Below are 27,325 nucleotides of genomic sequence, written 5' to 3' on the forward strand. Positions count from 1 at the left end.
GTTCCTTTAGAAGGGAGTTGTTATATCAGGCAACTGTTAACGGGCTCGACTACAATTATTCGAAAATGAGACGAGGTGCTTATGTGACTGAATGGCGGTGCTAAGTGAGACGTCTAGATGCAATTTATCATTCGAATAAATTTAAATCGTCACTGTCGTTTTGTATCGGCATTCAACAAGTGGCCTCTTTTTTTCTCAAATAAAATAGTTTTTCAAGTAAATTAACAGGTCAATTGAAAAGTCCCCGGCCTGACACATAGAGAGCGCTACTAGAATTAAATTCATATGTTTTTTTAGTTAGCCCTAACCCTCAAAAGATGCGTGTATAAATTTGACAGGTGTCGGATCATTAGTTTGTGAATTATAGCATTTTGAGTCAAACAATTTTTGTTATTATGAAAAAAATTGATAAAAGGAGTTTCGTGTGTTGATAAAATATTGCTTTTTGAAGGGGAAATAGCAGACACTCTAAAGATATCAACTGAACGTGTACATCATATAATTCACGAATATTTGGGTATGAGAAAGGTCTGTGCAAAGTGGGTGCCACGCAAGCTCACTTTTGACCAAAAACAACGAGTTGATGATTCCGAGCAGCGTTTGAAGATGATCAAGCGTAATAAACCCGAGTTTTTGAGTCGATATGTGACGATGGATGAAACATGGCTCCATCATTTCACTCAAGTCCAATCGACAGTCATCCGAGTGGACTGTACACGATGTACCCAATCCAAAGCGTAGGAAAAACGCAACAGCTGACTGTTGCTGGCAAGGTTATAGCGTCTGTATTCTGGGTTGCGAATGGAATAATTTTCATTTACTACCTTGAAAAAGGAAGGGTCATAAACAGCGATTATTACATAGCGTTATTAGACCGTTTAAAGGTCGAAATCAGCGAAAAACGGCCGCATTTGAAGAAAAAGAAAGTGTTGCTTCACCAAGACAATGCACCATGTCACAAGTCAGTAAAAACGATGGCAAACATCCATGAATTGGGCTTCGAATTGCTTCCTCATCCGCCGTATTCTCCAGATCTGACCCCTAGCGACTATTTCCTGTTCTCAGATCTCAAAAGAATGCTCGCTGGGAAGAAATTTTCGTCGAATGAAGAGGTGATCGCCGAAACTGAGGCCTGTTTTGAAGCAAAGTACTACAAAAATGGTATCGAAAAGTTGAAGGGTCGCTATAATCAGTGTTTATAACTAATATGTTACTGAGTAATTGTTAAATTATTATTGATATGTTACTTAGTAGTTTAGTGTTGTTGATACTAGTTTACTTCAAAATTTATAATTTTTTCGAAATCCCATGCACAACAGAAATGTACTTTTAAAAACTCCGACAATAAATATAATATAAAGCTATTAGATGTTATAAATAAGAGATGTGCAAATAATGTAAATAATAAGAGATGTGCAGTGTATTTGGTCTAGTAAACAAAATCCAATGTTTTCCAATAGATCTCTGTAACCAAATTCATCTCACAAATTGTTTCTATTCAAATTTCAGAATTTCTTCTATATAAAAACAAGGATCTAGATTTATAACTGTATTTTTATTTCAATATGTATAAACATCAGAAGTATATTTTTTTGTAACTAATCAACACATAATAAACACGAAGTATGGCAACATTTTGGCCTCAAAAAGGTTTCTTCCTTGATGGATATTGAGCACAGTAAAAAACATAAAATTTAATTTAAAAATAAAATACTGTCTTACATCTAAATGCATTGATATCGAAAATTTGGATGTGCTCAGGGAGACATAATACTCTTACTACTAAAATCCATCAAATTTCTGAGAAGCATGATTAAGTTATGTTAAAAAATATTTCTTTCTGTCTATGTACAACCTACTAGCATTTTTTGATTTTGTTCTTTATACCTGTCCTTATTACAAAATTGTTCTCATCATTCAAAAACAAAAAGATTTAATCTATAGCATTTCTCAATGAGTACTGGTTAAGTAGCCTTACCAATTTTGTGATAAGTCAGTGTTCTAAACTAAATTTTATGTCCTATTTTGAAAATTGACTAAAAATAACGAAAATAATGATGATAAATACAAAGTGAAGATATTAACTGTAGTCTAAAATAGTGATATATGATATAAAAATACTTAAATTGAGCAGAATGAAATCAGGAATGTGTTCTTTTGCAATTCAATGCTAAAAAAAATATCAGAACACATACCGTCGCAACAGCAGAGCCGTCGCATAATAATATTTTTCTAAATAATAAATCTTTATTTACAGTCCGTGAGGACAAACATCACAACAAAAGGAAGAAATTTTTTTAATCTCAAAAAGATCTAAGAATCCTTAATTACAAAATTAACTTAACATAAATATAAAACAGTGTCAAGCTGAGTATCCTTATATCCATTTCAGTCTGTTTAGTAAATTCACAAGTCCCCAACATTATTCTTGTTTCGCTTATTGATCTCTGAAATGCAGCAAATTAAAAATTAGTTTTTGAACGCATAGATATTAATAAGTTTTGAAAATGAGCTTTGATACATAAATTCGACACTTACCCTCCAGTTCCTGGATAATAGTACGGTGGTGGTCGCTCGTACTCAGTTGGGGCCCTTTGATAGTGCGGGGGACCACCGTTTGGAAAATCCTCCCAATGCCTGACCAAAGACATAAAAAGCTCACATTAAACACTAGCGTAAACATTTACAAACAGCATATAAAGAGACACACCTACATGTATATGTAACTAGCAGAATAATGTTTAATATAGATTGAGCTAAAGATGATTCGTTTGACAAATATTATTTAACATTATCCAAAATAATGGAAGAAAATTGTTTGTTATTATAGATTATCGCTTTAACTGGATAAATGATTAGCATTTTTACTGACAATAAATGAAACTGACTTAAGCCAGACATTAAAAAGAAATGAGAAAGATTTTCTCAATTTAACAAGCAAAGCACAAAAAAATTAATGAAAGTAAATTCAACTGTTACTGTTAATTAACTGCTATATCAAATGTACTTCTTTATTATTGACAATGTTACGACATATTTTCGATAAAGGTATTGTTGAATTACTCTTGTTAATAAACAAATCACAAGCTTCTTTTGAATACAACCTTCCACTGAGTGTTTTCTACAAATATTGAAACATATGTTAATCTAGTACTATACATGAGCTACAAGATGGATGCACAAAACTTCCTAAACACGCTTTTCCCATTTTAAGGGGTCCTTCAGGAAGTGTGTGTGAAGACAATGCTTTATCTGTTATTTAATACGAATCGTTTTCTTTCAATTGCTTATATCATAATCGTCTATAGTAATATCTCAAGGAATCGAGATATCGAGCTCGATCTCGAGTTTTTAAAAGGTGTTGTGATTAATTGCTAGCCTATTGATATCGACACTGATTTAATAATTTTGTTTTTTTTTCAGAATTTAATCACATTAAAGTTATTAGAACCATGGGAAGCATAAACCATATTCCCAGAAGCTATGATCTACTACTTTCAGTACATTTGAAATATTTTTACCACATACGGAACGTGCAATTTTGTATTAATTTTGGACATTTTCATTTCAGTTATTTGCAATAGACGCAAACTTTTCCCTATACTCGACATAAGCATACACATAAAATTACATTGAAACTATAAGCTCTACATGCCTAATAATAATAATTTATAAAACTGGTTATACTATATATTTAAATTTTTTAATTTTAAATTTATAATCATTATATACATGGATACCTTAATTATGTATAATTGTATTGTACTGTTAATTAAGATATAATTTTTATCTTAAAATTTAGTCCTCTTTTCGATATTATTTTTCGCCAAGGGATTAGCAAATCTCATCCTGTAATAATTCAAAATAGAAAATTAGAGATTTTTTAAAATATGAACTTTACAGATGCAATAGGAAAACAAACGAACTCAGATATATAAAGTAAACCATATAAGTTTTGATGTATATGCTTTGATACATGTATTAGATTTTAATTTTCACAAATTTCTCATAATCGCATACTTAAGAGACAATCATATACTTGCTACTTTCACTAATTGCTTAGAGCAACAATAAGATTCAATGATGGAAAACCATAAGAAATTCTACTATTATAAGTTATCAAAAAAACTAATATTTACACAATTCTACTATAGTTAATTTTTTAATTTAGGTTCATTATAGATATAATATATTGTAGACTTTCACCAAATAAGTAAGCAAAAACTGGATCTAATAATACATATTAATAATATAAGTGTATAATAATAAGAAGAAAATAAGCATTGATAAAAAGCAGATTAAGAAATACAAGCTGTATTTCATGAAAAATTTCAACTACAAAACTATTAAGATTATAGAATGAATTAATAAATATTAGCCTTACTTGGGAGCCATATCGTCGTAACGACCATCAACTGGATGCGATCCTCTGGAGACCGCACCATGACCTACATTCGTAGGTCTTTCTTCGTATCTCTTTGGTTTCTTCCCTTTCTTTTTGTCTCGCTTCCCACCTCTGCTGCAAATTTAAAGGAATATCAAAATATTCGTCCTACAAAACTTGATTATGTCAAACATTCATTAAAATGTTATAATATTTGTACAATCATAACGCGGACTCCAAAGAGATAAAAATAATTAATAAACTTATTAAAATAATCTGCCTGGATGACCCTACATGTTTAATACGAATTCTAAAAGTACCTAAAATATTCCCACACATAAGTATTAAAGCATGTATAAATAAAGTTATAAACGAGAACAATTATTATCAATTTTTAAAGTTAATTAGTGTTAATAAAGTTGTAATTAACTTATGAAAGGACATAGGTTCCTCTACAGTTCACCTACATCCACCTAAATAATTGAAGCTAGAGAAGTATCACATGCACAACTTACCTGTTCAATGGAATACTATCAGCGTACGCATCATACAAATATTCACTGGAAAAATAACATAAAAAAGAAAACAAACATTATAACAAACATCACTACCAAGTAGAACGTTACAAAACAAAGCACACATACATTGTATTTCTTTTATATCTTTCTAGGGGCTAACAATACAATAATTCAAAACGATGGTACAAACAAGATTTAAAGCAAATTTTTAATAATAATATTATCACTGTTCTATGTTTCATTATACTCGAAACTTGAAATATATTTGATATGTTAAATATATGGAAACTAAGTATAATAGTATTAATTTAAGAAGAAAAAATTATTTCTTATAAAAAAACTACATATTTAACTTTTAGAAAGGTATTGCTTCACAAGATGTTTATTTGCAAAGAATGTAAATAACTCTAAAACTCATCTATACCCATCCAATAAGCGGTTTAAGGTTATCCATTATTGTTGAACTTTTAAATTCCTCGTTCCCTAAACATGTTTGTATTATAATTATTATACTTACGTTTCTACATATCCATGACCATAGGGTTTGTATTTTTGGTACAGGTTGGCCAATTTAACGGCTACAATAATTGTTATGATGTACAATATGGTTGTCCAAAATAAGCTGAACCAAAATCCATTCTAAGAAAACATATAGGAGATATTAAATTTATATATTGAAGAATAGTTGACGCAACTACTTACCCATGGTAAAAGAATCTTATCGCATGTTGCAACTAATGTGGAATTAAAGGCATCACTTAAAGGCCCACAAAGACCTATTTTTTTGGTGATATGCTCTTCAACACGATCCATGTAATCATTTACAATGTCTAAGATTGTAACTTTAAAAGCATCGATAATCTGAATCAGAATAAATCAGAAAGCTAATAAATAATTACATAATATAAGAAAAAAGGACGTACACTTTTAAGGTGGTTAGTTCCATTTGTTTTTAGAAATTGTTCAGCCTGGTCTATTTCATTTAAAGTATCATTTACTGCCTCCTGAAATGAGCTGTGGTTCATCTTAAGCAGGTCATTTAATGTGCTTGCATCATCCTATATGAATAAGAGAAAATAAATATCATGAACGGAAATATATATATAATATATATATATATATATATATATATATATATATATATATATATATATATATATATATATATATATATATAGAGCAAGAGTGGCATTCGCTTTAGTGGAGCTTCGAGTTATCGTATTATCGCACAAGTCGCCTCTTTCCACAAAATAAAATATCTTTATACTGTTTTTGCTTTTATTTTAAATCCCTTCACATTTCAAAACTGCGACAGACAGTAAAATTCCGGGAAATTTATAAGGCTGTTCCTTTTTAAATAAATTCATAATTCGTTTATAGCCCGTAGACCGTAAGCTTCTGGCAGAAATATTGCAGTTCAATTTAACGCCAAGAATTGCTCAAAGTATTTCTAGCCGTGTGTTTAGAGACTCTTAGGTTAAAGAAACATCTATTAACCTAGTCTACCGAAAATTAAATAGAAACTTGCGGGTATAGGAGTACCAACAGTGGATTGAAGTATCTCAATTCCTCAACCGTAGAAATAACAAAGATACAAATCACCAAAGAAAAAATTACGGGCCAAAGTACAATCGATACTCATAAAGAATCTTATTACAATTGAAACCTATCCAGGCCCAACAACGTTCACATATCACCTTTGGTCAGCTAGGGACAATGTGGCACTGGAATGGCAGATGACTGCTGAAAAAATTATAATACATAAGTGAAATTCTCGCGAAATCTCTTTTCAATGAAAATAATTATGAATCCGGATTGATCCAAGGCATACAAAGGTTAATAAGATTAAGCAAACAGATATTAGATTTAGGGATTATATATTGATAAAATCAATGAAGATGTTCCCAATAAAAGTACCAGTCGGGAAAATACTTGAACAAATTAAAATTTTTCAGATTAAATATTTTCCAGATATTAGCGATATAAATGATGATGATTTTCAATATATACCACAAACTATTGCCATTTATCGTGACTCAAATCATCAACATTGGCCAGATAGTCGATTACAAGCGACACAAGCAAACGTTTACCATACACGTTAGAGGACATAGGTAAACGACCTGAAAAAGCAGGATTTACATTAAACTAAAAGTTACATATATTCATAATGTAATGCTGATGTTTGTTTAATGTATGACTGAAGTTTTAAACATTTGACAGATATGCAGAAACCGCAAAGGGTTAGCACCTTTGAAAGATATTTTAAACAGCGCGCTACAAATTAGTCTTACTTTTCCAAAGTTGAAATTAGTCATAAGTATATATTTTAATAACAGCATATCAATGTATTCATAGCTCTCAATACTACCAGTGGCTGACAAAAATATGATTTAAAAATGTATTGCATTAAAGGCAAAAATGATTAAACCTAATTTAAATAGAAGCAGAAAAAAATCAAATTCAATTAATATGATGATACCTCATAGAGAGTATAATTTCTATTGTATACCAAATTGTATTTTCATATTATGATATACTTACAATAACTGCATTGGCTAATACTTTCAATGGAGTTACAATTTTCTCATCATAGATATTTAAATGCATGATGCTCAGGTTTATATCTTGAATAAGTGGTTGATCGTTTTCCTCTGGATTTCCCTCTATAATCTTTACTAATGCCTGCAATTCTTGAGACAAGGCCGTTAAGTTGTAACTTGTAAAATTAATTTGAAGCTAAAACCAAAATCAAATTACTGGAATACTCCAAATTATTCAAATAAATCTATACCTCTTGGTTAAATTTATCCAAATCAGGTATATCAACTGTCTTTAACTGGTTAATAGTCTCTTTATTTTGTGTAGTAAGAATTTGAAAGTCCTTGAACATATCATCATCTATATTAAACTCATCCAAATGCGAGCTGATATTAAACTGCTCTTTAATAGAAGAAATATTAAATTTGCTCTCCAAGTTGAAAGTTATATAAATGCTTTCATTTTGGTGACACTTATCCAACAAGTAACTAGGCTTGACGTTAATATCATTTCCCAAATCCACTAATTTATCCAAAATATCCATAGTATTCGACTGCTCAGTGCTTCTAAACGTTGTACATATTAACTTGTCAGCAAATATTCCAGTAAAAGCACCAACCAATGCTATGACTGCCAAGATAACTCCAAAAATGAACATTATAGTTACGGCACTGAAACAGGTAATTGTCAAAACATTTTGTTTTATTAATTACATCTTACAAATGCTTAATACAATCTTTATTTACAAATTAATTTATTACTACTGTTCTATTGTAGTCTGATCAGTAAGTATTTACCAAATTAAAATAAAACTAAATTACTTAAGCGTAAAGTTATCAGTAACACTTATACCCTATACAAGTTCCTGTGGTTTGGTCAATCAACTTCAATCTTCTGATTTCCTGCGTAATGACGTTGTTGTGGTTTAGTAATCAGATTTCATGCTTTAAGGCGAAGTCTTGGATAACTTCCATTTGATTTCGAGGTCATCATATAATTCGTTGGTTACGTAGCCATAAATAAGCATATCGTATATAAATAATTAAGCATATAAATAATTAATCGTAGAACTTAGTTTTGGCAGCGATGGATTGATGATGGAGCGATGACTAATTGATTTGATCTGTCACTGCATCCCTATATTTGCAGCCCATATGATTGTAGGTCAAATTGAGAGTACCTTTCAAGTAACCAATACAGTTGATTGATTTTGAGTTTGATTTGCTCTGCTTTTTGTCTAATATGATGTTTCCAAATTGCCGAGATGGATGCCGAGGTATTAAGTAGCTTCTGTTTAAGGAATCGAGCATCCGTCAAGGGATATAATTACATCCCTATATTAACATAGATTGATTTGGATTTACTAAGCTGTATTTTCTAGTGGCTAATCTTGTACTGACTGCCACTTGCACTTTTTCTACAGCCTTATATCTTATATACCAGCGATATATCTTTTGCCATGATGTTTCAAGTACTGTTCCTTTTACAAATAGCAAGGTCCCAACACTACCATGTAAAACTCCAGCTGAATAATGCAGGGCAGTATTTCTTTTCTTAAAATGTCTTTTCAACAACCGCTTGAGTGGTGATTTCGAAATCCAAACTAGAAATCTGGTATTTCTATAAATGGTTTAATCCATTTTAACAACAGTTTCTGAAATAGTTTTGATATTGAAATGGGCGCTCGTAAGATTCGATTTGTTCTGCCGATTTATCAGTTTTTTTAAGCATAATTATTTGAGCAACCTTAAAACATTCCAGAACATGTCTCAGTCTTAAATTATTTTTAGGCATTAAATATATATGTCAACATGATTGCTTTTCGTGGCAGCTCATTCAATAACCCAGGTAAACCATCAATTTCGAGGGCCATTTTAGGATTGAGGTTGTTATCAATTTCAGAGGAAACTTTCAAATGAGAAACCAGATTTACAGCTACATCGAAATAATAAACCGGAGTCGTATATCATTTTTAATAAGCGGTACTCTAATAATATGCCTTTTAAATCTCTGGGTTGTTTTCTATAGTAAGTAATCCTTATTTGCCTCCAGACTTAATTCCTATATTTCGGGTTTGCTGCTAAAGATCATCTATACTTTTGAGTTTTACATTTAAACTAATTTGTTTCTGTATTAAGCCTAAACTTATTCCAGTTAGTAAATTTGTCAGTAAGATTAGACCTCTTTGTTTTTTTTTCAGAATTCTTGCGCTCAGTGCCCCCAAAATCTCTTAATTTTTATTTGATGATATGCAAAATGGAAAAATCCAATAGGTTTAACAATTCATTACTGTCGGTGGGTCAATAGGTGTGCTCGCGCCCTGAATGGTAACTACAATTTGTAATATTAATAGCTGCGAGTAATTCATTTTGTTATTTTGTGTCTTAATTAATAATATATAGCCTCTATTTTTATTTCAGCGACGTTCTTTTTAATTGGTAATATATTGGTTTATAATTAGAGATTTATTTTTGTTCCGCCTCGAGCATGTTCGCTGAGGTGTAATGTCCTTAATTCTTAAAGAATTAAATTGTGAAAAATGTAATGATTTAAAATATTTATTTACTTATTAACTTATTTATTAACTAATCGTTATTTCATAATTGAGCTACACTTAAAATAGAGCCAATGACCGAGAACAGTGAGCTGTAAATTAACTTACTATAAGTTCAGTATATGAACCAAGACTATACAGGCTAAATGTTTTAGCATAGTTCCGCCATAAGGTTTTCGCTTATATTAATAATATTCGGCTGACAGTACTGTTAGAAAATATCGAATTACTATTTCTCTATTTTTTATAAATTTAAATGAATTCAGTGGAATCTTTTCTACTCGCTAATCACCTATATATAATATTTATATAGTCCGTCCAACAGCCAATGCACGTCATAGATGACGTGGAATATATTGTCAAGGGCAATTTGTAAAGGTGTACAATTCCTTCTAAAGTACAAAATTCTTCAAGGCATTGGTGATAATAATTTATAAATAGGCAAACATTTTAAACAAAAGATCTGACAAAAAACGATGACGTGTACTGGCCTTTTTTTTAATAGTTTTATATTCTGAATATATTATAATAAATAATAATATAATACATTATACATTAACATAATGGCTTCTGCACAATGTTTTAATATACAATAAATATTTAATAATTCACTGATAATAATAAATACTAAAATAAAAAAGAATATGTACTATACTATAAAAAAGAATATGGTAATTCCAGTTACACATTAATTTGTTTTTAATATTCCACAGAGAACACCATGCAAATTTTCGTTTTTATTTCAACATTAGACATCAGGACCATAATATTAAAAGAGTACAGATGTCTTATATAATTACCCCAATAATTATAGTAATATCAGTTAGTTAGGTTAATATTAGTTAGTAGGTAATATTTTTTAATTAAATTATTGGAAATTTCTATTAAGTATAAAACTAGCTTACCATATGAGAAATTGGCTACCAGTCCCTTTATTGCAGCAATTATCAGAATATCCATCTGGTCTTTTGCCGCAAATACCACAAATTAAACCCAAAGCTATGCATAAAGTTACCAACAGTAGGACACTACTGATTCCAATTCCAATATAATGCTGATAGACTGAATATTCATTGATATACTTTTCTAATGTCTTGATATGAGGTTTGGTGCCATCATTTATTTCATTTTGTATGCTGTTAATTGATTTTTTAATTTCGTTCATTTTAGTATCAATATCATCACCTTAAACAAAACAAATTACTCATCCATATTAGTTATTATAATACTCAGTGCAATGTCTAATTAAGTGAATAGAGTTACCTGAGTTTCGAATTTGATCAGAGGCAGCATTGGTGCCCTTAAGTAAGGTATCATTAATTTGATTCTTAAGGTCATTTAATTTAGAGTTGCCCTCTTCAGCAGCCTGTTGAATGTTACTAACATTCAATTTATCAAAACTGCTAATAGTATCAGATAAATCCGGCAACTGAAATAAAGACATTTGAAAAAATTTATATATATATATATATATATATATATATATATATATATATATATATATATATATATATATATATATATATATATATATATATCGCGTTAACTACTACTCACCCGTGGAAAATATCTATCAACGTACTGCGTGAAACAAAAATGCGCCATATTCAATTGAATAAATTGTTACAAATAAAAATACAAAGACTTATGCTACAACGGATTAAATAAATAGATATTTTTTCACAACCCAATTAATAAAAACAACGTATATACATGTTAACCGGATTTGTAATCGGGTTTTTAATCCGTAAATAAACGGAAAGAAATAAAAATAACAAAGAAAAAAATAAATGAATATAAAAAATTAAAATACATCGTCTCTTGCACAGCATGCAATAATTCCTTCACGCAGGATTGATTTTGACAACATAGCAAACGCAATAGCTAATGTGAAACAAAAATTGAAAAGAATCATAAGGGAAGCTATTGAGATCGAAAAACATCCCAATAATCTCAACAGTAGAGATGATACACAGCACCAATATCTTGGAAACTAGCGGCACAAAACGTCAACCAAGCAGAACCTTCATATATTAGAAGTCAAGCGCGCAGACGTAGTAGCGTGCTGCACGTAACCGCGCTCTAGTATATAGGCCATCGTCGGTAACTCAGGAGATACGGTGTTCGCACTCCAATCTCTAAATAGTCAAACGACCAAAAGCCTCCTACGGGCCCTGGCAATTCCGCCTTTACGAGTACCTTAAAAATCCCACCTAAAATCAGCAACGATTTTTTAAACCAGCTAGGTCTAGGGTCTGCGGTCAAAAACCGCAGGAGATTAGTTCAGTTCGTGTAACAATGAGTTGAATAAAGGAAAGCGAGACATGAATATGGCAGATGAGATTCTGCTGAAAGGTTGTTGATATATGAAAGGTTCTTTTCGGAACCAAACACGGATAAAAACCCGGAAGACGAAACCAACATGTAACACCCACGGAAGAATAGAATAAATTCTATTGTAGGTTTAATTGTATTCCTTTGACCAAACTAAATTTTATCACTGACAAATAAGAGATTTCATTATGAAAGCTAGGTTGACATTTATATTGATATTTGTTTTTAACAACTAACATTCGAAATATGGATAAAGGATATTTGAAATATGGAAGTAAGTTAGTAAAAATACTAAAAATATAAAAATATTCTACAATTAAAAACACTAACCTTATTGAAATCTATATTTGTTTGCAGAGTGTTAATATTATTGTAGACGTTCTGACACTGTAATAACACACACTTGTTTAAAGTACCTAAAAGATCTTTCTTCACTTTCCTGAGAGCTGAAACATATAAAACAAAATTATATTCTATCAATTCCTCTTTGCTCATAGTGAGCTTATTAGGAATGTAATATATACTTACATCCCTAATATAACTTACAGAGAAGCCGAATCTAACGATAATTTTAATTGATTTGATTTATTTGGTATTCATAATAAATATAATATAAAATTGAACTATAATTACCTAGAATGATACAAAATACTGATGGTACATTTTGTGACCAAAATTTATCTTAAGAAATGTCATTGATGATAAAGGTAATAATAATCACCAACAGTTTCAGCCCAAGCTTTTAATTTTTGTTGAACAGCTGGAAGTTTCCATAGTTATGTTTACAGTCAATAAAAGTTTTTCAAAAAAAATTATATCGACTTTAATTAGAATAAAACATTTTATTGATATCAAAATACGACTCAGATATCAGTAAATACAGTCATGTAAAAGCTATTAAGATATAAGTTGGTGCAGAGTCCCTTGTTCTTGTTAGAAAATTTTAAAAGTCGTTTTATACCGGAGGTTTAGAAGATTTAATTGTATTGAGAAAGCATACAAAGTGGAAATGAGATTATATTAAAGAACTAGAGGAATAAATTATTTATCAACAGTCACTATTTGAAATTATAGATAAAAACAAAAACATAAAAATGACTGAAATGTTTCAATTTGACGTTGCAAATATTGTATATGTATTCCTACCAATCTACATAACATAAAAAACAATAACTGTTACCCTACCATCATTTAACTGGGAGCCATATACTCGTAATCTGTTTGTGTCAGTTTTTAAGGTATTTAGTGTATCAGAGACCCCACCCAAACTTCTGGCAAAATTAAGCAAACTCAACATGGCAGTAGCATTCGAATAATTCTCCAGTTCATTGCTAACAATGTCGGAACTATCTAAAATAAAACAAAACAAAGTATATATACTCTTATATGTAAAAAATCAATTACAATAGCATCTAATTATAACGTCCAAGGTGCGTTTCAAAGTAACAGGAATTTTAAAAAAATGCATTTTATTAGCACCACTTATTAATCGCTGATTGAGTTGAGATATGTATTCTGTATTAGAAGCTTTGTAAATAAATGTACTTGTAGCAAAGCTGCAAAATTTTTAACAAAAGGTTTCATTTGCCAAAAAAACTGTATGTGTTTAGAAGCACCCACAACGGTTTTTGGTTGATAAATGATAACAAGTTCTGAAGATATTAGTACTTTTGTTGCATATCAGTTATAATTTAAATTGTAGAACTTCAATGTGGATAAAAAAAAGTTTATGATAATAGTGTTTATCCTGTAAACTGAAAATACAGACAGACGAAAATTCTAACACAAATTGGCATTAAAGCAATGCGTGAATTGGAATGAATGAAAATTGACTTGAATAGGCTTAAAACATCAATATTTGAAGATTATTGAAAAGCCATTTCTCTTCCTTCTTTTCTCTTTCTTTTTACTCGGAAAATGGTATTTTCTTAAGAAAGGAAATCCCGAAAATAGTGCTTTAAATTTCAGCATCACCATGGAGAAAAATATTATACATTAAGTAGATTATAGTACACATAAAATATTTTCCGCCACTACACAATAGGCAACCACGAAAGCGCCACTAAGAAAGAATGTCAGGAAGTCACGTGGGTACATGGAAAAAGACAGGTTTACGTCATATTGGCAATCGTTCCAGAGTATTCAACTGGATGAGGCGGCCCAGTAGTTACATTTCTGGAGGTTGCAGATCAACCCACAGAAAACCCAGGCCATCATCTTCCACAAGAAGCGTTTTGCACCGAGCATTTTGCGTCTTAAAATCGAGAACGCCGAAATCTCATGGTTCGAAGAAGCCACCTATCTCGGTCTTGTCTTCGATCGCAAATTTAGGTGGAATTCCCACATTCAAAAGTCCCTCTATAAAGGTCAAGATATTGTTAATTTGCTGTTCCCGCTTATCAACCGGGCCAGCAGGCTTCCGCTCTCTATAAAATCTCTCCTGTACAAGATGCTGGGATCAGTCGTTCTATACGGCTTCAGTGTCTATCTAAAATACGTCTCACCTAGCCAGGTGGGACGTCTTCAAGTCTTTCAAAACAAAATTCTCAGGAGAAAAATCAATGCCCCCTGGTTCGTCAGGAACAATCAAATTTATAGAGAAACAGACGTCCCCCAAGTTCACGATTTTATATCCGAGGTTTACTCGAGATATTTCTCCACTCTTCGTTTCTCGGACAATAGATGTATTACCGAGCTGGCCGATATTTTAGGATAAAAACTCATTCGGCTCTTCGTGGCCTTATTCTAGCTCAGCCGACACTTTTCCGTCGTGCTCTAACTCCAAATTGTCTCGACCTTCTCCGGCGAGCGATTAACTCATGTACCGCAAGCTGCGTTGTGTGATAACGACGCCACGTCCTTGCCTGGCCCTTGTGCCTCTTAACGGTGTTACCGGCTACGGGCACCCCCCTTACTAACAGTAAGAGGTATCAGTTAGGGTCATTGGATTAGCTAATAGTGTGGGGTTTAGTGGGTAGCCCAGAGGCAGTCTCCACATAACCAGTCCAACTCGTTTATTCCTGCGGATCTTCCCGACCAGGTATCCGTAACAGGATAATATGGTTGCAGGTATCAGGGCTACACGAAGCAGGGAATAAGTTAAGGCTTGCTAGAAGACTCTTTCTAGTGGACCTTTATCGTGGAATATTCGAGAATTTTTAAAAATCCATAACGCACGTGTTTCATCCACGTGAGAAATTCCTAGCTAGAAGTATTTCCATTCTCGAAATTATAAAATAAAACTACAAGTTTACCTCAAGAAAAAAAGAAAAAGTACAAGCTCGCCGACATACAAGAATACGTTGTGCATTTAATCATCAATTGGGTACGATGGCGGAATTGGCGTAACCAAATCAGACATAAGATATAGTAAATCATGTCATTCAATTCACAATGCTTTTCACCATTACGTATCGATTTTATATTATATTTTTTGCATTGTTTATTTAAATAAACAAACTCACTCACATAAACAACACTAAACAGCCGCCATACGCGGACTGAAGTTGTTGTGAACTAACATAGCCAGTGGAATTTGAAGAGAAGCTTGCATATTGTATTTCAAGATGAACGGCCACCAAAGGCGGATTGCAGTAGTTCAAAAAGAAAACTTTGGAAACTATTCCATACAGGGATATACGATGGAAATTTTGATAGAAACAGTACCCTTAAAAAACAAATATTTAAAAATAGCTTTATAACTATATGTTGTCCAGATTGGACAACGACCACGTACATCTTTGTCATTTTTTCTTTAGTGGGGAGGTGTTATATATTACGCAATTGTTAGGGCTACTGGCTACATTCGACGAATTGCGAGTAACGAGTAAGATGGGTTTGGTCTGTTTCGCAATAGATAAAATCCTCAGTGTTATTTTGTACCGCCTTGTATCAAATCGCCTAAGTATTTCCAAGTAAATTAATAGTTTTTGTGCTTTAAACCCTTTCACATTTCATAACCATTATGAATTGTATCATAGAACTAATATGTTTAACAAAAAAAAAACAAGGAAAAATTTTGTATACACCTATTACTTTGAAATACACTATGTGGAAATTCTTACTGTTTAAAGTCTGAATAAGAGTATCGGAAAACTCGTTATAGTTCGTCTTAAGTAAGCACGCGATTTGCCCATTAGTAGAATTCAAAAATCGGTTGGCATCATCGATGGTGTTACTAACACTACTTGGTAAATCATTTGTACCATCGTAAAGTTGTTGGTTGCTAACGAATGCACAAACAACACAAAATCTGAAAAAAAAGAACCAAAAATAATATTAGATTGTTTACAGTAAAATATTAAGCGTACAAATAAGTTTCTTACATTGAAAAAAGAAAATAAAACGCCACTAATTAAGTAATGTAAAATAGAATATAGTAACACTGAACACTTTCATTAGCGACATATTGAAATGGAGAAATGGAATAAGTTGTGTGCTGTATAGTGAATATGGAATAAGGGTGATCCAATTCAAGGAATTCGCCTGAATTTCAACGATGGCTTTAGTTATATTAATGTGCCACCCAATGTGTGACTCGTAGGACCGCTATGTCCATACGTTCAACTCTTGCAGTGATGGCAGATATCGCTCTTCCCGACTATCACCCGTTTCGTCGGTGAATCGAGATTGCCTGTCGAGATTCACTTCTTACTGGTAACTTTACCAACGCAAAATGTGTATACTGCCTGAAAGATGGAGCAAAGTCATAGATAATAATGGACCATTCCTTCAATAAATCACATTGTGTATGTGTGTGTATGTGTGAATTTATCTTAATATATTTATAAAAAAATACTTAATAACTTATTTGTACAGCCTATATATGGATTATTTACTTACAACAATCCTGTTCCTAGTATAATTAAAAGTGTCCCTTGGCATATTTTCTTGCAGAGATCCTTCTTTTTGTCGGCTGGCTGAGAACGAGCTCCACAATTGCCACAACACCTGCAGCAGCAGAAGAACAGGAACGCCAATGGAAATACTACGATGCAAACGATCAAGAAGAGCACCAGGGCGAAAAGGCCTTTGTAATAATTTAAAACCTCTTTAAAGTCAGGAGTTTTGAAATCAATGTTATGGTTTTCAACTTTAACGAGTCCTATGAAAAAAAAGACTATTAGTTGATATGTAACTTATAGCCCATCCAATAAAATAAAGTTTCCGTTTATTTTTACTGATAAAATACTACAAATGTAAATAAAATAATGAAACAAAAATAACGTTATAATAGCATCTATTTTAACATTATATTACATCTAATGCATATTTATTGAAGGGCTTAAACTACAGTTAATAAAACAGCCACAATAGTTTGTACGTTAGAGTTGCTTTCACGGAGAAATAGAAATTTAAGTTTATAGGGAATTTTGAGGAAATGTTTCGCGACGTCCATCATCTAGATGTCGCTATTTTTAACTTATTACTTGTTTTAATCGCGATGCGATTGTTGTTTGTTTTTGGCGCCATATTTAGTGTGCCTAACGTAAGGAATAGTGTGTTTAGATTTTTAGATATTAAATTATTAGTTCATTAGTATATATAAGTCGGTTGTACAATAACTAAAGTGAATTCTCGATCTAGGAAGTGTTGTATACCCGGATGCACAGACAGTAAATATATACAGAATCGTTATCCGTCGAAGAAGTATCTGGCTGTCCTTAAAAATGATTGTTAAAAATCCCAAAATTATCAAAGAAATGTATGATCATTATAGCGTGTTTTGGTGTAAGTTGGTGTAGGCTTATTATATTAATATCATATAAAATATCAAATATTTATTTTTTACTTTTAGAAATTAATTTCCTTTTCTATATGATACTTTCAATTAAACTGAAATAATTTATATTTTAAGTTGGTTCAATTTTTTTGTCAAAAATATTTTATTTTTCGTTTTAACGTTAGATATTTACTCAATAAATTACGCAGCTATTTTATTTAATTATGTAATTTAATTTACAATGGGTAGTTCAAGTAAAGTGCAGCCCGTATGAGGAAAAATGGGAATAAAGAAACAATGATTGAGAAAAAGGAGCATTTCAGGCCCCAGGGTCTGCTACCTAGCCTAGGTGATTTGGCAAATGGGCTGACTAAACAACAACAAAAAGTTATTGTCCCCGCCGGGAATCGAACCCGCGACGTCCGTTTGGGAGCTAAACGCTTTAACCATTACACCACAGAAGCAGCTGTCCACAATATTTCTACGAGGTCTTATATGTTATAGTTAGTGAAATATGGAAAATAAATGGCTTTTGCACTGAACGACTTCCGATTTTCTGTCATATCAGCTCAGCAATAACATTATACACAAAAGAAAACTTTAAAGGCCAATATATAGACTTAAAAAAAGCTATATTCACAGAGAAATAGAGATATAACTTCATAGGAAATTTTGGCGAAATGTTTCGCGACGTCCAACATGTAGATGCCGCTACGTTTAACATATTACTTGCTTTATTCGCTATGCTAAGGACCGCGACGGAATTTGATTGGTTCATTTCGTTGTTTCAAGACACGAACGGTGTATGGTTTGTTTATTTTGCAATGTCATTTTCAATGTGCCCTATATTGAGAATAGTGTGGTTAGCTTTTTATACCGTTTATACATTAAATTATTATTTTATTTTATTACTATATACAAGTCGGTAGTTGAAATGGATTCCCGTTCTAGGAAGTGTTGTGTGTCCGAATGCACAGATAGTGAAGAAATGCATCATCGTTTTCCGTTAAAAAAGCGATCTTTAAGAAATGAGTAAAAAACATTAAAAATCCTAAACTGGTTGAGTTAAACATCAAACAGATTTATGATCGTTACCGTGTGAGACATTTTTGTGATACATTTAAACTTTCCTTTAAGTACTTATGAATAATTTAGTGATGGTAAAAATAATACCACGAGCACAGAATATGTACAAATGGAAGTGGATCAAAATCAAAATTATATAGAAGGTAAATTGAACGAGTCAGTGACATTTCTGTTCATAATTGCCTATTTCTATCGTTCCAGGCTCACAACCAGGGTGTTCGAAGCAAGTATCATCGACATTTGAACAAACTCCAGAAGGTAATGGTAAAGTTTGTATTCATTCAGCCAGTATCCCCCTTTCTGCTCATTCTTACTGTTAATTACTTGACTCTATAACTTCAGTCCAGATGTTCCTATAAGAGCAAACAAAGTTTTACGTTGTACCGTAGTGTACATCTTAGGTTATTTAGTAAAACTTTTTAAAAAAGAAATTCAGTGTGATTTTTGTTTACATACAATTATGAATAAATCATTAGACCCAGAAATAGAGACTGATTTTATAGAGGCAAAGCAATATCTCGTGCCCCAGACTCTAACAAAATTGTTTTATTATACTGTCTGTAGGTCTTTGAGCTATGTCTTATTTTATTTAGCTATTTTGCCACGTCGATAATATTACAAAATTTTTGTTAAATGTTAAAAAAAAGTAAATTTAAAACCCTTCAATTGTAAATTCCATAATGAACTTCAGATAAAATATTAAAAGTACTAACGGAGAGATGGAAGAGATAATTTTGATTTGCAATGCACCAAAGTTTTTTGCTTATGTTTATATATATAAATATATATATATATATATAAATATATATATATATATATATATATATATATATATATATATATATATATATATATATATATATATATAACATTTATATTTATATTTATATATTTATATTTGTTTATTTTTACAGATTACATTTATATTTATTTATTTTTAAATATCATATTTATATGTATATCTAATTGAATTTAATTTAATAAATTTATATCAGAAACAAATTGTTTTTATTTAAATTTCATTGGTCAACTAAACATGACGTCAAGGCTGTCACGTGCCAAACATTACTAATGAGCCAATCAAATGTCTTCACAGTATACTGCCTATAATGGAGATTTAAATTGACCAATCAAAGTACTTGAATGGTCCATTATGACTCCCTCTGGATCTTGGGTAAAGCAAAGCTTTGCGCCAGAGTCCTCTATTGAGTTGCATCTCTATTACTCTATGGCTATATTCAATTAAAAATAATACCCACTTATACTGTTAATGAAAATATGCAACAAATTATTGTTAAATGTTTGTTGTAAAATTTATACACCTCCAAACACTTAAAATACAAACAAAATGGATGTTTTCGACGCTATTAATTTTTCTGCGCGTCAATGTTGACAATTGTTTGAATCAGGAACTTTGCCTTTCTGGCTCTGGTCCAAGACATTGCAACGTATGTTTACAGTATGCAGACGGGTGGGTCAGTAGAATTGGTGCAGTTCGCGGGTTACTTGAACTGGGTCATTGATTTTTCACCAGAAACTTTACGCTATTTTCAGGGCACGTACTTTATAGTATGAAGTAGAAATAATTTGTGACTTTTAGATGTTACACTGATGCGCAAAACAAACTCCAAGTTATTTTCAGTATGCCAATATTAGATTTGATGCTCTTGAATGGAAATATAGCAAGAAAATGATATAATACGTTCCATATATATATATATATATATATATATATATATATATATATATATATATATATATATATATATATATATATATATATTGTTAATGCAATTTTATTGGTATTTAATCTAACACTTATAAATACTTTACTTAGAATAAAAGCTAAGAAAGAAAAATTTACCTTTGAAAATGTATGATTCTAAAAGCGCGCTAAAATACTTCAAATAGGCGCATAAAGTAGTGGTTTTGGTCGCACTGGATGGTCTGTATAAGTACAGACTTTATTTATAAATTATTTTAATAATCTTCTATGAGAATTAGATATTCTAATATGTATCGATTGTGAAAAGGTCCCTAATGTAATGTAATTATACATGAGTCAAAATTATAAATAAATTGTGTTTTATCATTCCAGGGTAGAAACATATTAGAGAAATGTGATTAAATCTTGCAAGGTGCGAACCAGCCGGTATAGTTTGAACATCGGTGACTTATTCAAAGCAATAAGACCATTCTAATGTAAGTATTTAATTGAATACCTAATTATGTCTGCAAGGTGTAACTAACGTTCAACAAGTGTAAAATGAGTATTTTGGTAGCTCTGCCAAATACATTTGCATAAAAATTTTCGGTAGCTTTGCAATCGATACAATTTTAGTTTGTCTTAGGAAATATAAGACACTTTATTTCAATAGTACTATATGACGATTGTGAAGTACCTTTTTGAGTTATTACCTAGATTTATTAATTTTATTGCCACGTGTTATACTGATAGGATGCTTAATGTCCTTAATGTATTCTACCACATTTCAAGGTTAGTGTGTCCGAAATTTGACCGAGTGTGCCATTTGGAACTAATCTACAAAATGAGCTGGGGTTATAACTTTTTGAAAACCTATTTCAGTCAATTTGAACCAACAATTCCCCTGGCTAGTGTTTTGGCACCACTACTGTATCTGCTCTACATTACTGATATCCCAACGATAAAAGGTTAGTACTTGAAACACTTACCGACGACATAGTTATCATGGCAAAAATGTATATCGTTGTCTAAGAAACAGCTGTAGAAAATAAGTCAACAAGATCTACAAATGAACTATAGACTGAAAAATACAGTTTAATAGCTCCATGACAATTTTGCATTGTAGCAAAATAACAACAACCTAATTATATCATTTGACGGATGTCCGATTCCTCAAGCACAATCATCTAAATGCCTCGACATACATCTTGATGGTAGGTTAACATAAATTGGAAACATCATGTTAGACAAAACGCAGATTAGACTCAAAGTCAAGCAACTGTACTGATTAATCGTAAGGAACTCTCAACTTGACTTAAAATTAAAGAGATTGGTTTATCAGTCAATTATAAAGTCAATTTGGACCCCTGGGGGGCAAATGCGCGGTTACACTAAAACGTCAAACCATCTAGTAATCCAACAGAGCCAAAATTAAGTTCTATGATATAACAAGTGATTCAAGATTTTGTCTTAAAACATGAAATAAGATTGCTAAATCACAGCAGGGCCGAATCAACACAGCTGCTGGACAACACGTAGAAATTCAGAAGAACTTGTGTAGTGTATAAGTGTGTTCTTAACCTTATTTTAATATGGAAAATACATATTGAATGTATTAATCCCGTACTCGTCTTGCTTGTGTATTGATGCAACCACAACAGAACAGTAGTAATAAATGAATCAGTAAATGAAGATTATACTAAGAATATCTAATGCAATATGTAATTGATAAAAAATAATTAAAATTAAGCAAGAATTTTAAAAACGATTCCCACAAATATTTCGCACGCATGCCAAAACAAACGGTGAAAAAGTACACCTGGAGAATCCAAGGAAAAACTATTTGTTTCTCACTCTCCAGGTTATATTTAGCGAAATTCCATTCTGCCTTTAAAATGGAAAAGCACAATATATACTAAGCACTAGTAATCTATTAAATTAAATAGGCCGGTGAGAAATTTGATACGGTATTAATTAGTTGATTAAAAGGTTATTTGAAATAGTATGGTATACCAATTAACTTTTAGCTACATTGGAATAGAATTTAAAATATTAATGTGTCACTTTTCACATGAATTATCTGATACCGAAATGACACCATATCTGAAAAAACTCATATGAAAACTCGATAATTTCCATATACGCATGATTCGAAATATATCTAACATAAGCTACAGCAAATTAGTTGGGGGCATAAACAGGGCAGCTAAAATCTACAGTTTCTCAGAGTATTTAAAAACCGTAAAGTTATGTGAGATAGTTGTTATCCACCACTACACACTTGAATCAAAAAGATGCTCAGCTGAGTCAATGACGACAATGGCAAATGAAAGCTGTCCAAACGGACCAAGAACAAATCATTGTACAAAAGATTTCGAAGACTAAATGATTAGTATGGATAAATCACCTTTTAAGTCCCTTCGCCCTCCGTCCAAAGTCCGGTACGAATTACCGGACACTTACTGAATGCTGAGTTATTTCTTGTTTAGGGTAAATGATGTGGCTCGGTGAATGGAAGTAAAACGAAATGAAACAGTGGTGTTTACATTATGTGACCGTTATTTATTGGCTATATAAAAAAAATACAATTAGATAAAACGGATGGCAGCGGAGTTACCTGTGGTGACGAGGCTTGGGCGCTATACCCTTCAATAATATCCAAATAAACGTCTCGGGATTGCTGCCAGCTATTCGTTATCGGGTTTTAGTTGGCGCTGCTGGTACCCCGCTCGTGTTCAACATCTGGGATTAGATATCTGGGTATTTTGTAGACCGTTATTCCACGATGTAAAATTCGACATGCCTCAAAGTCGCTACAGATCTATATATTAATCGGCTCAACGAAAACTTTGCCTTCCTTTTTGACCAGGAGGTGTGAAATTTGGCACGGTTAAAGTTTATACGGGGGAAAAATTTTTAGTCCCAAAATGGTCGTGTAATATAAGATACAAATAAGTGAATTGCACCCAAATCAAGCAACCAAGAATAGCTGTCAAATCGGCAACATAAAATATAAACAAATATTTTAAGCTTTATTTTCATTGGACGACGCTTAGGCAGCTCCGACTCTTATACGGTAGATTCTTAGCCGTTTCTATTGTACGTCAATCGACCATGGAGGTGTAATTTTTAAAAACAAAAAATGCCGGATTAATCAGTCCATTTTGAATTTTAATTAATTTGATATTGAAGAACTGACGGTAATTGAGTTATATAGTATATCATTGTACCAGAAGTAATTGCAAAAAATATTTTTCTGAAGAATAAATAAGTAAAAAACAATGAAATTTTATTTAAACATTTAGGTAATGATATTATTCGTTTGTCAAATTGGCATGGTATTTTTATAGTTTTTATAGTTTTGTTTCAAAGTTTAAGGAAACTGCTAAACAGACAACAGTTCATGTTAAACCAAGAGATTGTCGAAAAGGTTATCTGAGGTTCTGAGAACTTATTTTTAAAAGTGCGCACCTGTATTTTTCAAACTGAGAAACTGTAATTTTTTCCATAGTCGAACATTATTTTTCAATTTGATTGAATCAGTCAATTATAATCCAGGACTGTCAGATGTAACCGCGCAGATAACATTATTCGCAAATCCAGTTCAATAATTTCGACATTTCTGCCATTATCATGTAATTATAGACACATAAAATATAAAAAAGGAGACATAATAACTGAAGATGAACAATAACGAAGACATAGAAGGAATTATTTCAAGAATCGTTTAATCCGCCCAAATTAACATACGAAATAACATACTGACCAACAAGAAAAGAGTGTGAGAGTATAAAGCAGATAAAAATTGGACAATTAAATAATATACCGAGAATACGCAGCGGATCTAGATAAAATACTACTGGAAATGTTTTAAAAAATGAGTCCGAAGGCTACTGAATTATTAGTGGAAAATTACAACATGATGTATAGAGTACGAAAACGAGCATGAATACGAATCCTGCGGGATGTATTGGTCCATCCCGCAATGTTCCATACATAGAAAGAGACTGTGTAATAACTGTAGAGGGATTACTTTGTTATACGTAGCCATGAAAACACATTGTTATACGTAGCCATGAAAATATATGAAAAAATTATAGAAAATCATTTAAAATCAGTAATACATAAGAAGCTAACAGAACTGCTTCAGGTTTTCGAAAGGGAAGATGTATATAAGACATTTACAAGCATTTATTGACGTGAAATATTAATTAGGCAGGTAATAAAAGATTATAGATTATACTAAAACAATAAGTAATAAAATTGTAGAAATAATTCGGGAAATTCTAATATTAATGAGTGAAATAATAAAAAAATATCAAGTACATAAAAAAATAGACTGTGTAAAAATAGAAATGTTGGTAGGAGATTTTGCGGATGATGTATAATTACAACTGATAGATCAGGCCACCTACAGAAAACCTTAAATAGATGAAATATATGAAATGATCATGGTGATGAAAAAGCAAAGAGAAATAATTAATCCCAGAATTGAAGAACATTATTTTACGCTGACGACACTGCTTTCTTCACGGCCTCCAGGTTCGAGGATACCATTCAAGGACGTTTACAGAAGCAGCTCAATCATACGGTTAAGTGATTCAAATTTTGGATGTTGCAAATCAAAACCCCTGAATCGTTTTCCATAAGAAGCATTACGCACTGTGCGTATTGCAACTCAAGATCGACGCCACAACAATTCCATGGCTGGACAACGTCACGTACTTAGATCTCGATTTCGTCCGACGGTTCGGTTGGCGTTCTCACATAGCAAATAGTTCGGGAAGAGTAAACATGCATAACATCAAAAGTAAGCATCCTCTGATATGCCCTTCTAGCAGCCTTCCCATCTCCATCTAATGCTTATTTTACGAGATTTTAATGATATCCGTACTCCTCTACGGATCTGATGTATACTTTAATACCCAACCAGGCGAAATGGCTTCAAGTTTTGCAAAATAAGCTCTTCAGGAGAATCTTAAACGCTCCATGGTTTGTCCGAAATAATCAAGTTCATAGAAAAACTGACACACAAGAAATCAAGCACTTCATATCTTAATCCTTTCACAAACAGCAACACAGCTCAAGTTCTTCTGAAAACCGCTCGTCTGCGAATCAATAGTTAGTTTCACTATCTGTTCTTTCGCCGGGCCCTCGTGTCCAATAATGGCTGCCCGGTTGACGGGTGCCATATTGCCAAACTCAAGCAGTAGCGACCTACAGTGGTCAGCTGTGAGGCGATTTCGGTTTAATGCATGGCGTCACAGAGGCAGTTCCATAAGCCGGTCCAACTTGTCACTCCATGGGCAAGTCCACGCATACCAAACAAAAAATATTTCTAACGTGACATTTTTTCCCACATTTTTCTTGCAAGTATTTGCCTGACAACTTAACTTGTTAAACTTGACACAACCGTCCAATTTATTAAACATTTTCCCTGCAAGTACAACATAATAGTAGTAATAAATGAATTGGTAAATTAATATTATACGAAGCATATTTAATGTAAGACGTCATTAATTAAACAAATATTTTGTTGTCATTAAAGGAACTACACTATCAGTACTTAGTCGATTGTGGTTCCGTTTTTGAAATTTTAAGAACGAACATTCTTCGCCTGTTCTATAGAAACTTGCAAAAACAACACGAGGTATATTTTCACATTTTTTCAAAATTTCCATACTTATTTCGTTTAAACCCAAAAAAATGCATTGCCAAAGTTAGCGTTTAAACTGTAAGTACGTGAGGTAGTTAATTCTCATGAAATGCGAGATACAAGTAATAGAAATGAAAAAAGAAATAAAAACTTGAAGATTGAAGCTGAAATTTAAAAGTGCAGAAGTACCTAAAAATGACAATTTAGTTGGTGATCCAAATCAATCAATCCTCCAATAGGTGAAAGCGTATTTAATTACTAAACCCACATGGTCATACGCAAACTTCCCACAAACTTGTTTTAAACGTTACCGTGCAATACAAGTTTAAAAATATACATTTTTCCCAATGGACACCCCGTATAATATTTTTAGAGATTATTGGAAAATCCTAATATAATAATTTTCCATAAAAACTAATAGCAATTTTACTGGAGTTTTTAACAAAAATAGCATGGCGTGAAGCAGTTATCTAACAATGACACATTATTTTCTTATATACGCAAAGTTCATTATCATATAGCGCGACGAACAAGGAAGTTCTAGGCCACCAGACGTGACTTCCTACATTTCACGAGAAACTGTGTATTTTAAAATTTATTTACTGTTATTTTGTATAAGTATATTTATTATAATCTGTATAGTAGTTTTAAATAAATCAATATTTAATAAATATGATTTGTCTATAACTTTTTTGTATTATCTATTAGGATCTTAAATATCGTCGATTTCTTCAAAAAATATCATAAATATCCTGAACGTTAGCACTAAAAACGTATGCCACTATAATCATAATTTATTTCTAGCTTAAGTTTGGCCAGTTGGCT

General features: G+C 31.8%; 1 protein-coding gene across 7 annotated transcripts in view; it reads right to left on the minus strand.

Moving 5' to 3' along the window:
* Positions 1-1,536: 1,536 nt before the first annotated feature.
* The window catches only part of promL (prominin-like), a 76,972-nt gene continuing 51,183 nt past the window's right edge, over positions 1,537-27,325 (minus strand). The window contains exons 3-17 of one of the 7 annotated variants that reach the window (XM_076419131.1): positions 17,174-17,435; positions 16,396-16,583; positions 13,517-13,681; positions 12,662-12,777; positions 11,261-11,426; positions 10,903-11,182; positions 7,697-8,114; positions 7,447-7,641; positions 5,826-5,960; positions 5,605-5,763; positions 5,420-5,541; positions 4,900-4,944; positions 4,385-4,516; positions 2,539-2,637; positions 1,537-2,447 (exon numbers count right to left, since the gene is read on the minus strand). In XM_076419131.1, the coding sequence (XP_076275246.1) occupies positions 2,438-2,447; positions 2,539-2,637; positions 4,385-4,516; positions 4,900-4,944; positions 5,420-5,541; positions 5,605-5,763; positions 5,826-5,960; positions 7,447-7,641; positions 7,697-8,114; positions 10,903-11,182; positions 11,261-11,426; positions 12,662-12,777; positions 13,517-13,681; positions 16,396-16,583; positions 17,174-17,435 (2,492 nt within the window). In that variant the 3' untranslated portion in view covers positions 1,537-2,437. Of the gene's footprint in view, positions 2,448-2,538; positions 3,850-4,384; positions 4,520-4,899; positions 4,945-5,419; positions 5,542-5,604; positions 5,764-5,825; positions 5,961-7,446; positions 7,642-7,696; positions 8,115-10,902; positions 11,183-11,260; positions 11,427-12,661; positions 12,778-13,516; positions 13,682-16,395; positions 16,584-17,173; positions 17,436-27,325 lie in introns of those variants that run through there. The other 6 variants (XM_076419130.1, XR_013008449.1, XM_076419133.1 and 3 more) reach the window with 6 other exon arrangements.

The sequence above is a fragment of the Rhynchophorus ferrugineus genome, unplaced genomic scaffold (assembly GCF_030347505.1).
Source record: "Rhynchophorus ferrugineus isolate W39M unplaced genomic scaffold, kcgeb_rfMv2 rfM1, whole genome shotgun sequence".
In the NCBI taxonomy this organism is placed as follows: Eukaryota; Metazoa; Arthropoda; class Insecta; order Coleoptera; family Curculionidae; genus Rhynchophorus; species Rhynchophorus ferrugineus.